At 39.0% G+C, this 12355-nt stretch overlaps 1 protein-coding gene across 1 annotated transcript in view; it reads right to left on the bottom strand.

The window, feature by feature from the left end:
- The window catches only part of MLLT3 (MLLT3 super elongation complex subunit), a 260606-nt gene that overhangs the window by 7079 nt on the left and 241172 nt on the right, over positions 1 to 12355 (bottom strand). Inside the window, exons 6-10 of the mRNA XM_007454954.1 lie at positions 11680 to 11755; positions 9767 to 9896; positions 7070 to 7169; positions 1412 to 1483; positions 173 to 244 (exon numbers count right to left, since the gene is read on the bottom strand). Of these exons, the coding sequence (XP_007455016.1) occupies positions 173 to 244; positions 1412 to 1483; positions 7070 to 7169; positions 9767 to 9896; positions 11680 to 11755 (450 nt within the window). The remainder of the gene's footprint in view (positions 1 to 172; positions 245 to 1411; positions 1484 to 7069; positions 7170 to 9766; positions 9897 to 11679; positions 11756 to 12355) is intronic.

The following is a 12355-nucleotide window of genomic DNA, read 5'->3' as shown; positions in this document are numbered from 1 at the left end:
CACCCCCCCCCCCCCCCCGACCACCTACTTTGCAGGTGGCACTGGGCCAGTTCTGAGAGTGTGGGGCTTGCAGAAGGCCACTTGGCGTGGCCTCCAGGTGCTATTACACTAGCCCAGGACAAACTAGGCCTTGATGTTTCTGGAAAGGGTTGTGTTAAAAAGAATTTCTCACCTGCTGAAGAATGTGTCTTTCCCTCAGCGTCATCAACCTTCTGTGAAGCTCTACCAGTTCATCTAGGTACGCCTGAAAGAGAACAGCATCCCCCCCAAAGAACAAGCACTTTAAGGAAGCAGTTCAAAAATAAAAGAATAAACAAATAAGAACATACAAGCAGTGGTTAGAGGTTCCACATACTACCCTCTACCCCAGGCTGTGTGGATGCACTGCCCAAGGCCTTTGCAGACCAAATCTCTCTTGCCCAACTATTAACTTTTCAAGCCAGCTTTTTATTGATGAAAAGGGCAATTCTTGCACTTATTTGCTTTCAACAAGGTTCAAGTGAGCAGGTTCCCCCTCTCCCAACAACGCCTCTACAGAGAGAAGGGGAACTCAATGAAAAATTGTGAGTTTAAGTGTATTATCACAGTCTACACTCTCTTTTTCTTTTCTTTTTAACTATTCTTCCATCTTAGAAGCATTTTAACTAACAGGAAAAAGCCCAAGTTTGAATATGGAAGTACTGATGCACATTATCAATTATGTCAGGGCAAACTGAAAAGAAAAAAGCCCTCTTGGGTCCCTCCTGGTCATATCTAACATTGCTAGTGAACAGCAAGTAACAGGACAGAAAAATGTCTTATGAAAAATAGAGGTCACTATCCACATTAGCATCCGCTTTGTCAGGAGTTCCCCTGAAAAGGCAGAGGTGCACCTCCGTACACTCAGACTAAATGGTCTTTGTTAGCATAAATGCCTGGATGTTCCGAGTGCCATTTGCAATGAAGGCAAAAGAAAGGTCTGTGAAGCATTAGCCAGGCCCGCCCCTGCAAAGCACGTGAGGACCCTGCCCACAACGAGACACAAACCCCCAACAGCCCTAGAAGTCAGATTTTGGATGCGTGACTGCACACTTGGGGAAAACACACTGCACTGGGATCAGATGTCCTGCTCACTTAAGTCTGAGATTCCTTAACCCTCCACCTGCACCACAATTCTCTCACCTCCCAATTCAATGTGCCTGAAATCCTTGGCAATCATGGATAGCATAAGGCCAGGCTTAACACTGGAGATATAAACAAGACTTGGAAAATAAACTACAAAGCATTGGGAAGAAGTGCTTGTCATTTGGAGGTTTCAGACGTTTCTGATGAAGAAAACGGAAGGAGAACCAGCAAGGATGATCAAGGGAAACACAAAGAAACAGAAGAGGGTCAGTGCTGAAGCACTCACAGTAATGGACTGGACACCTACCTTGTCACATTCACCATTCTTTATTTGCTTATCTGATTTGCTTTGCTTTATTGGACTTTTCACTTCAAGAATCTAAGGATCAAAGAGGACACAGTTAAATTTGATTTCTAGCACTTCTTAGCTAACCAGCCACCTAAACGAAGGGACTTAAGAATGAAATGTCACAGTGCTTTGTGACCCCCTAGAGGGGTGGGATAGGGAGGGTGGGAGCGAGACGTAAGAGGGAGGAGATATGGGGGTATATGTCTATGTAGAGCTGATTCACTTTGTTATACAGCAGAAACTAACACACCATCGTAAAGCAATTACACTCCAACAAAGATGTTAAAAAAAAGAATGAAATGTCATATAATAACATCACTTTCCAAAGAGCATTTCTCCTCCATAAATTTTCTTTCTTCTCCTCTAATCTTACTTTCTCTGGGAAAATAAAGTACGTATGTCTGAAATGCTGAGTCAGGGCAATAGAACTTAAAAGAAAAAAAAAAAAAAGAAGGTGAAGATAAGGAAATTGATCTAAGCTTCCAAGGCTGCTTCTCTTTTGTGACAACACTCTCATACGTATGTACAGCAGCTGAGTTGTAGTGGATTCCAGTCCCCTCTGGCAAGAATTTTTTCTTATTCATTCTGTTGTTTCAGCATGACTACCAGTGCTTGGTACACTAAGGATGATAAGACAAACACTCAAATACCCTTTTTAGTACCTGACTTTCAGATTCTAAAAAGTACTCACTCATATCCACTAAACTGAGGCAGCTTTGGAAATGAAGGTTGCCATCAGTGACACTGGTTGCTCCCAACTTGGGATCCTCCCACTCAAGAAATAAAGAGCCAGGACTATCTTCTGTATTTCAAGAAATGATGTGTTTACCCATGATAAATATCAAGTGCCTTTCCTTTTATCTGACCCAATTGTAGCTTAGGTTACGAAGAGCAGTTTTGCATACCGTTCAGGCTGTTGGGAGCTATGTTTCTAATTAATAAAAAGGAGAAACAAATTATTACTTAATAAATACAATTGATTTATTAGAATTTTCAAAATTGAGAATTATGAGGGAACTATTTTTAAATGGCCCTTGCTTAAAATGGTTGAGAACCACTGAAATTACTGATGAGTGTTTACAAATGTATAGAAACATAAAAAACAAAGTAATTTGTCTTTTTCATTATATCCTCATTACCAAGTGAGTTATTATAACCTGAAGCTAATATTAAGGAAGAAAATGCAAAATAAAGGAGATATTTAAGAAGTCTCATATTCCTACTGCTCTTCCTTTCATCCATTTCTGCTTTAACACACACACACACACACACACACACACACACACATACACACACACCACTCTCCAGTTCTGTTCAAAGGTCTACCATCTTCCAAAACACAAAAAAGATTTTAAAAATGAGTTCACATTTATTTTGTAATTTAATTTGTAGAAAGAGCATTGAGTGGGCTCAGAAACCCAAGTTCAGGTACCAGCCCCATCATTCATCATTTCTGAACCTCAAAAAATGAGATGAAATGAGAGAGATGAACAAGATAACATCCAGGTTCCCATTCAGCTGTAAAATTTTCTACTACTAATAAACATTTTATCTATTGAGGATGACATTCTAGAAAAGACCAAATACTTCTCTAAGGGTACATATTCCCTTGAATTTAGGAAAATGTATAAGTAAGAAGTGAGCTCCTAACAGAACCTTGCCTAAGAATAACCTTTATTTCTTCATTTTTAACATTAAGATAACCAGAAGACCAATGTGACCAAGCTAACTTCAAATAACAATACTTCTGGCAACACAAGGAAATTACTTAATCGCAGAGGCAAAGCAATAGTTTTTAACATGCTTCACTGTAAAGGAAACCAAACACCCCACGACATTCAGAATTTCCTTCTCTATTGTTGAAAATGAGACCTCAAGGGAACACTGGCGCTGAGACCTAGGAGTAAGTAGGTCAGTAGATGGCACTCCTCACCAACTCAGATCTGGGGCCGGGCCCAAGCAGAGCAGATCTGCTGCGATTTCAGGCAAGAGGAAAAACCAGTGCCTGCCTGCCTTGTGCATTAGAAAATGGAATTTTGTTCCCATCATATCCCACCCCAGAATGCCCCCCTCCATTCCAGGCCCCAAGTCATTGCCCTCTGGGGGCCAAGTGACTGAGAACTCTCTATTTGCCATATAGAGCTGTTAACTAGGTTGAGAGAGTTCCACCACCTTCTCTTCAAAGCAGAAAATAGACAGAACATTCAGGGCGCTGAAGTCCCACCCTACACATTCCGTGAGTGCTACAGCACAGAAGGCCCAAATACATTGAAATCCTAGTTTCTTTCTTCTGAAGCTGCAGTGGCAGGAACAAAAGCCCCGGGTGTCAGTGATCCGCCTCGAGTTACTGAGTGGCTGCCCAGAGAGGGCTCAGTTAATCTTCCTGCTTTGATCTCTCCCTGCTCCAAAATAAACAGCTTTGTCAAAACCTCATTCTGAGAGCTGAGCCATGCTGAAGACAATTGTTTTATTTATGATCATTTCTTATCTTTAAGGAAACGACTCCAGAATAGAAAAGTATGGCACCTTGTCTTCCACGGGCTGATTTCAAACCAGTTTAACTGGATAGACTCTTTTATTTCATTCAACATGCCTTGCAGGCTGATAGGTGATTTATCATATTCTGAATATTAACTCAGGTCCCATGGATCGCTTCCTTCCTTTAAGGCCCCCTCACCTCCCTCCCTTCTACACTTTCAGCCAAAAAGGATCTGGAATTTTGATTTTGTTTGAAATTCACATAACAAGGTTTGAAGTTAAAAAAAAAAAAAACAAAAAACTTTGGTGAAAATGGCACAGCACTATTATTCCCCATTAAGCTGTATGGGAAGAAAAAGCCACCCAGACTGCTGAGATGCACCATTTATGCACGTGGTAGTCTCTGAAAATAGAACTGTGATGAGTTGCACTTCTCTCCTTAATCTGAGGATATGGCTTGAGAGTCGACATTTCAAGATTATTATTTTTCTGTATTCCTTTGTGAGGACTGACAACTCAATTATTCAGCAGATAGATTCTCTACTGATGGGTCTTTCATGTTAATGATCACTAGTAGCTCCTAACAATACTCAGGTTAATTACTTGCTTTGTTGACATGTGGCTCTCTCTCTGCTCACTTTTTTCCAAGAGTTAGAAAATGTTTGGCTCAATTAGCACTTTCTCTCTTCCCTAGTCCCTAGAAGACTGAGAAAAGGTAAGGAAAACACAGCTTTGTCTGATAATTTACAGAAATTTGAGAGACCATTATCAACCTACAGACAGAGAACAGCCAAGGGATATGGAAGAAGAAAACTCAAGCGTCTCCCCATGTCACAGTTTGGCCTTCCCAGTATGTTCTCATCTGTTTTATGTGAAATTTCAGATCATCATCATCATCATCACTAATCATACACACACACACACACACACACACACACACACACACACGACTAAAAAACACACTCCAGTTCTAAGACATAGGTCCAAGGAGGAAAGCACGCTGTGGTACATTTATTTCCTACCCTAAACTAGTTAAAAGTGAAAGCATATGGACCTCCTTATTATGCTTATAGGTGTGTGGAGAAAATGACATATAACTGGGTATTCCTGACAGATTGATGATTCACATGTGTGAAGCTACATTTGTCAAATAAACATATGCCAAGGAACTAGTGGTATGCTATTTAATTGGATAAAGTAATTTTCACCCTTTCTAGATAGATGATACCATTTGTTTTTGTTTTCATTCTGCTAGACAGGTTAATAAAAAAAAAGTCTGACAAAGACTCTAAACCTTTCCCTGAAACCAGGGCCAGCTCAAGACTGCCCGTCAGGAAGGGATTAGAGGCAGTTCTGTCTGCAGGGCAAGATGGGGGCTTGTTGGAGCTGCATTTATTTAGCAAGCATAGTCTTAACCCTGACTGGAAAATATGCTGAAGGAGACTACTGTGGGGTACAAAAGCACACCCTAATGCCCTTCACTCCTGGCACTGCCACTGCCCAGGAAGTACCCTAATTTTAATATACCACCCACTGGAAGCAGAAATTAGGCCTATATAGGTTTAAACTGGATATAAAAATATATTCGAGGTCTGAATGCTATTCTTTTGCCAGCTCATACTGAAGCACACACTTATAAATATAAGAAACCCAAGTAATCTAGTTAGCCAGCCCCGGGCTCTTCTCAACTGAGTGGCAGTGATGGTTATACCCATTGCCCTCACTTTCCCCTGAAATGCCTGACTTGGAGCCACACTGGAGGTGAAAGCTGGCTGGGCCAAGGGCATGGCTGGCACTGGAGGTGGGGAAGCACATGGACTTCGGGGAGTTAGGATAAGGAAGAAGACTGCACACCTCCTTGAATGGCCAGTCTATAATGGATGATGAGGTTGGGCCTGCAGTCACAAAGACATTGCAGTTGAACTGTAACTGGTGAGGTAAAGAACACTGATATTATTTCTACTTAATAATGCAGGCTTTAAGTTGTAGAAAAACTTTATAAATGAGGAATTTTAAATTTTGAGAGATTTTTGCTTATGCTTTACACAAAATTTAAAATGAAAACGCCTTCGGCTACAAAAATCACAGTTTCCCCATAAAACAAAGATCACAAATTCAAGGGCAAGTCTATTTAAAATCACAGGTAGGACACCTGTGAAACAGAATAATTTTACAGAACCACATTTCCGTTATTTTCAAGTTAACATTCATACAGTAACTTGAATTAAGCAATTATTGTAGAGGTCATGTGGAATCTGTCTAAACAAAGAAATAAGAATAACATGGTAACAGAGTATCAACTCAATGCATAATGACGGTTTTACAATACTTGAAAATAGTTTATTTTAGCAAGTATTTAAAATAATCATTTGTTTAACAAAAGCTCTTCATCACAGCTTTTGAAGTTCTGCCTAGACCTTATCCAAATAACTGTATTCTGAGTTGATCATCAAATTCACAAGCTTTCCTTTACCTTGATTTCTAACAGCAATGATAATGACCACTGTTTACTGTGTATTTTATAAACTATTCCTTACAATCCCAAGTGATAATCCTTTTTCCTGGATGAGCACACAGAGGCAGAACACCTATAATAATAACCATCTATCATCAACTGTTTGCCAAGAAGGTATGAACAATGCCTCATGCCCTTTACATATATTTTTTGTCATCCTCCCAGTAACCAGCAAGGTAGATATTAATATCCCCATTTACAAATGAGGAAACTGAGGATAAGTTAAAAGTTATTTTCCCACTAATAAATTACTGTAAATTAGTAAAACAAAGAACCAGGCTTCATATTAGCTCCAAAAGTCATATTCTTTCTTATTCACTTAACAGCCTACTAACAACTGAGGGAGAAAATATACAGAAATCAGGAATAAATGGGCAACAACTTTTTGTCACCATCCCGTCCTGCACCTAATTAATTAACCCATCCAATGGAACATACTTTTCATGACAACAGAAGTTCTTTTACCCTAACTATGTTTATTCCTAAGGCTGTAGATTCCCACTTATTTGCTATCAAGAGGGACTTTGTTTAAAACTCAAGGGGTGAAAAGTTTTGCATGCTTAGTAAAAATGATCAACCTCTAGTTCTGCAGAATCTTGAGAAGTGCAAACCCAGCAACTTACCTGGTTGTTGTTGGTTTTTAATAAGGGTGGTGGCGGTTCGTGATGTAGGGGTGAGGAAGCAGAACTGCTTTCACTATCACTGCCATCACTTAAGCTAACTCTGAAAAGAAACAGAGAAGTCATATGCGTCATTACAGACAGTTCCTGAAATATCCAAAGAATTAAGCGCAGAGAGTAAGGAATCCAAACGCTAGTCACTGTGAACTTGTCTTAACTCATATAACCGCTACCACGTATTGGCGTTTTACTTTGTATCTGGAATAGGGTTAAGTGTTTTATCCACTACTTCTCATTTACTAATCCCCATTTCACAGATGAGAAAACTGAGACCTAGAAAGACTAGGTCACTCACCTAGCGTCACAGAGGTAAGAGTGGAGGTTATAGGGTTCAAACCCAAGCAATGGGACCTGAAGCTGGTGCCCAGCCAGTATATCTTACTGGCTTCATTTATTCATTCATCTCCCTGTTCCAGCTCCATCCACCTACTATCATAAGCATGTCACCCAAGCTTTCAGGTTAGCAAAATTAGACAGTTCACAGGTTACTACCTTTTTCTCCTTTCCCCCAGCCTATTTGCTACAGGTGAAATTTTTACAAATATGGCTAAAATACAGGCTGCAGGAATGGAAATAACTGCTAAGAAGAATGTGGACTAGAGCCCTGCAGGACTGACAGCTCAGGGTGACATCTGAGGATGGGATGTGTGAAGCCCAATACGATAGACCCATCACCAATCATTTCCACAGTGTAATGATGCAAAGCTGACCCTAGTTCTGATACAATTCATTGTAAATACACCACAGCAACATGAAAAGACAGCACGTTTGGGATAACTGCTTTAGAAAAATACAATATCTTTCAACAATGAAAGACAATAAAAATATCACCTCCTCCCCAATTTTTTCCTTTTCAGAACAAAATGGAATTTTAGCCAGAACAGGAGATATTTCTTCATTCTACTCTGTTGAATGTATGCCCTCTTTTAGAAATATCCTTCAGTGTTTGCTCCCTCTCCTTGGTTATATAGTAACCTAATATAATATTCTTCTCAGAAACAGAAGATGCTTTAGAAATCAGGATAGCTTTTCTTTTGCTCTAAATAGGCAATCACATTCCAGCTCTATAATATATTCAGAGAGACAAGATACAAGACAGGAAATGAAAAGGATACACTGGGACATCCTTTTAGCAAAAACTGATGGAACTTGTTTTTCTTAACTAAATTGCATTAATGAAGTGTTCAGTTGAAGCACTGCTTTAAAATGCTTCTTGACTGAAGTGGAAGGCTGAGTATTTAAACTGATTAAACAGTTGAGACTTCACAAGTGCAATGAAGATCAAATGTTATGCTGGTGGGGACTGTGCTAACAGCACATGTCAGGAGGGGAGAAAAGCCTTTCCAACAACTGTGCGTCACATCGGCCAACTCACAAACGTGTATCATCTGACCCGTATTGATTCAGGGGATGGGGCAGGAAGGGGGCAGGCCACAGCTCATCACAGAACATGGAGATCTTCTATGTAACAATAACTTGGGAAAGTGTCTAAGTAAATGTCTAAGCGTCATGCATTTTTCACCAGCTACATGTAAGAGCAGCCAGTGGTCAGGATGTTGGTTGTTATAAAGACGCTCCTCACCTACAAGTTTCAGTCCATTTTTAGGTATTTTTTGCCCTATCAGTTTCCTTCTTGTCAGATTAAAGACTTCTAAAGGGAAATATTATAAGGCCAAGGCCATAAGCTTCCTTATTTTCTCCTATTTAAAAGGAATACAGATGGGTGAGTTTGGGAGACAGGGTGGAGAAAGAGATATTGAGTATGGCCATAAGGAAGAATTGCTGAGTGATTTGATAGGGCATATACTCTACGGAGCCTCTTCTCAAAGGACACGAAGGAATCACCAATTAGCGACATATGGTCTGTCCAGTTTGGGTTAAGATCGCATTCTTTATAGGAATTTTAGGGTAACAGATAATGGGAAATGATTTAACGCAATACATTATAAATGTAACTTTTAAGCTCAAATAGATCCATACTTTTTCTACTCAAAACGCATTGAAGTAAGCATATGCCTATTTGTTTTCCTCATGATAAAGAAATAAAATCCTCAAGGCAATTTCAAGTTGACTATTAATTATAAGTGACATGAATTACCATCTTATAATGTAGAATTATGCCTCACCGCATTAAAGCTACTTAAGGAACCTAACTGTCAGCACACTTAAAAGGAATTTATTTTCTGGAAAACACACAGGTGATCCTAGTTTTACTTAGGTCACACACATAATGCACTGAAGCCAATTATGCATTTCTAACTACAAACAGCAAACACATTTCCTCAGATTCTGAGCTACCTACAGCAATGGATCTACACAAATTCTTCAAATGAAAGCAGAGTTAATTTCAGCGGCCAGTCCTGCCACCTTGGCATTTACTTTGAAGAGCAAAGACTTCTAATAGGACTTCTTCCCTATAAAATTTATGGAGGAAAAGCCTCTCCTTTCTGAGAAAAAAGAACAAATAGTTCCCTGGAGAAGCTGCGTAAGCATGCCAAGGTACTGCAACTTAAAAAATGAATGTGACCATTTACTGCCATTGTTTTTGGTGTTTCACGCTTTTGCTGTGGTTATACTATTAGGCGGAGTGAAAAGGTATGATTCCATTACAGGGAACCTCGTTCCTTCCAAGACACTCACCTGCGACTTCGGCTGCCTCCTCTATTTACAGGTCTCTCCATTTCGGAGTCATTGTCATTATCCTCTGCCTCATCTGATTCTTCCTCATTGTCATCAGAATGCAGATCTTTCATTATAGACCTTAAAGGACCTGAGTAATGACAACAAACCACAGGCAGTCAAACACACTTAGCCACATCAGACACAGAGGAATGCTCACCAGCACAGAGCACTGGTTAAAAATTACCACTATCATATATATTTATACAATTTACATGACAAATTTGGTAGTTTCTGGAATGCAACCTCTGCCAAAACACTATTGCTTTCATAACAGATGCCCGAAAATGTTCTTTAGAAAATCTCTATTTCCTAGGGATTTTTTTCTATGCAGTTTTCTTCCCTAAGAAAAATCACACCTAAAAAGAAAGATCTGTTAGTAAATTGAATGTTTTGTTAGGTTAATCCGTGTATTGAAAAGTTGAGACTAATAAATCACCACGGTTGTAACTTGTTCTTAGCAATGCAGCCTTTGTGTGGTAGTTTTTGATCTATTAAGGTTTAGCTGTTCCTTTTATTTCAAGGTCAATTTCAGGTCAAGCAAGCATTTCAGTCAAGTTCAGATTCTAAAGTATTTCAATTCCATGGTGTAATGTCCTATCTCTGATTTTGTATTGATCTTGGACACAAGGTCTTGTTGCAACAATTCCGTGTAGCCAATTTTATTTTACTTTTTAAGAAATTCCTGGCAAAATACTGGCATGTATTTACATAAATAAGACCATGTAATAAATCAGGTGCCCAGAATATTCAAAAGAGTATCCAGTATTAGATGGGAGAGAAAAATCAATTCAGATTATTCTAGAATTGAAAAAAAAAAAAAAACAGAAAACAATGCATAGTGTGGCTTATTTTCGCCATACTACTCTAAATGTGATGAAAACAAAATAGATATTTCTAATCTTAACAGAAGAGATTGTAAAGGCAATCAAGAAAGTGACAGAGGCACTTTCATTCTGGATTAGCCAATTCGTAAAGTCTAATCTGTGATAGGACTATCTGAGCTATCATTAACTCACTTCTAAAATAAGTATTGACTCTCTGTAATCTCACATTCTGCAAAACCCAAATTTCTCTGCTTTTTTAATGGGCCTTTATCTTTGGAAGTCAGTGGAACAAAAACTCTGAACACCCAAAATGAACAGTGTCTTATTTTTTCCTGGAAGCTCAGCCTTAGCCTGAACACACACAACAGTTTAATACTTTTCAAAACATACAAGGTCATCAGGAATTCAGCGTGGTCAATGAAAAAGGCAATGTGTGACATGATGCTCAGAAACAAATTATTTCTTGACACTATCTCACTTTTCATGTTAAAAAAACCAAACAAACAAACAGAAAAAAGGAGTCCACATTTGAAGAGTTTCCACACATGAAAAAGTGGAACATATATTTAATGTTCCAGTTAAATTTTTTTAATTAAATTTCTTTATTTTGAGTTGAGTAGAAGAAAATATATTTTAAAGACAGCAAATTAACACTCACCAAAGAAAAAGGTCTACTAATCTGTAGAAAAATAATAAAATGAAAGATGTCCAGGAGGGAGACTAAAAACCTATTTCTCTCTGTCAAAGTCTCTCAAGTCCAGCTTTTGCTATTGTATTTCCTTTGGGAACTCCCTGGAATGGGCTGTGTCTATAATCCCTTTGTAAAATGGGACTCTGATGGCAGGGACTGGAAAAAGGGGAATTTCTAAAGGTCGGCCTCATACAACAGAACAATACTCAAGTGCATTCCTAGGGGAAATAAACACAACTGCATAAAAGCCAAGTTATCATTCAAATAATAAAACAGTAGAAAATAGGCCATAAATCAACTCATTAAGATGTTATATAAGAAAAATGTCTCCTAGTTGGCCCAGGAGATGTGGATACCTTGTTGCCTGGTCTGGGACGGTGTGAAGCTGGAGCTGGAGCTAGAGCTGGAACTGGCAGGACTGGGTTGTTCAGACTTGAAAGAAGAAAAAGTTATCATCAATAAATGTACAGGACACTACATGTCTAAAATTAAAACCACTATTGTTGCTCAAACATATTTTACCCCACAGAAACAGTCTGACACTGTGTAAGAAAAATGACTATAAATTGCCTTATGTCGAAAACACTAACACAGAGAGTCAGTGTCCTTTTCATTTTGCCCATCATATTTTTATGAGATGCAGAAACAAGTATAAAAACTCAGGGATAAAGAGGGAAACACCTGGGTGTGATACGAAGCAAAAACCTGGCTTTGATTCCACTCCTATGTTTACTGCTATCCGGATCTCTTTCTGAAAGATACCTTGATTACCCTTTCTGCAATGTCTGATTGACTCAACTGGTTAAAACATAGTGGTAATGAGGCCAAGGTCATTAGTTCAATCACATTATGAGCCAGTTAATTTCACTCTGGTCCAAGGCCATGACCCAACCCTAACCCCATTCATCCAGTTCACAAATAGGAGACCTGGCCAAGTCCCACAAATGAGTCAGGGGAAAATGTTCCCACTACTTAAAAAAACAAAAATTAAAAAAACACCCTTTAATTCCACAGCACACTGATGCAGGGAAA

Source organism: Lipotes vexillifer, unplaced genomic scaffold (assembly GCF_000442215.2).
Source record: "Lipotes vexillifer unplaced genomic scaffold, Lipotes_vexillifer_v1.1 scaffold317, whole genome shotgun sequence".
In the NCBI taxonomy this organism is placed as follows: Eukaryota; Metazoa; Chordata; class Mammalia; order Artiodactyla; family Lipotidae; genus Lipotes; species Lipotes vexillifer.
Note: the sequence above shows the minus strand (reverse complement) of the source record. Positions and strands in the feature narration are given on the sequence as shown.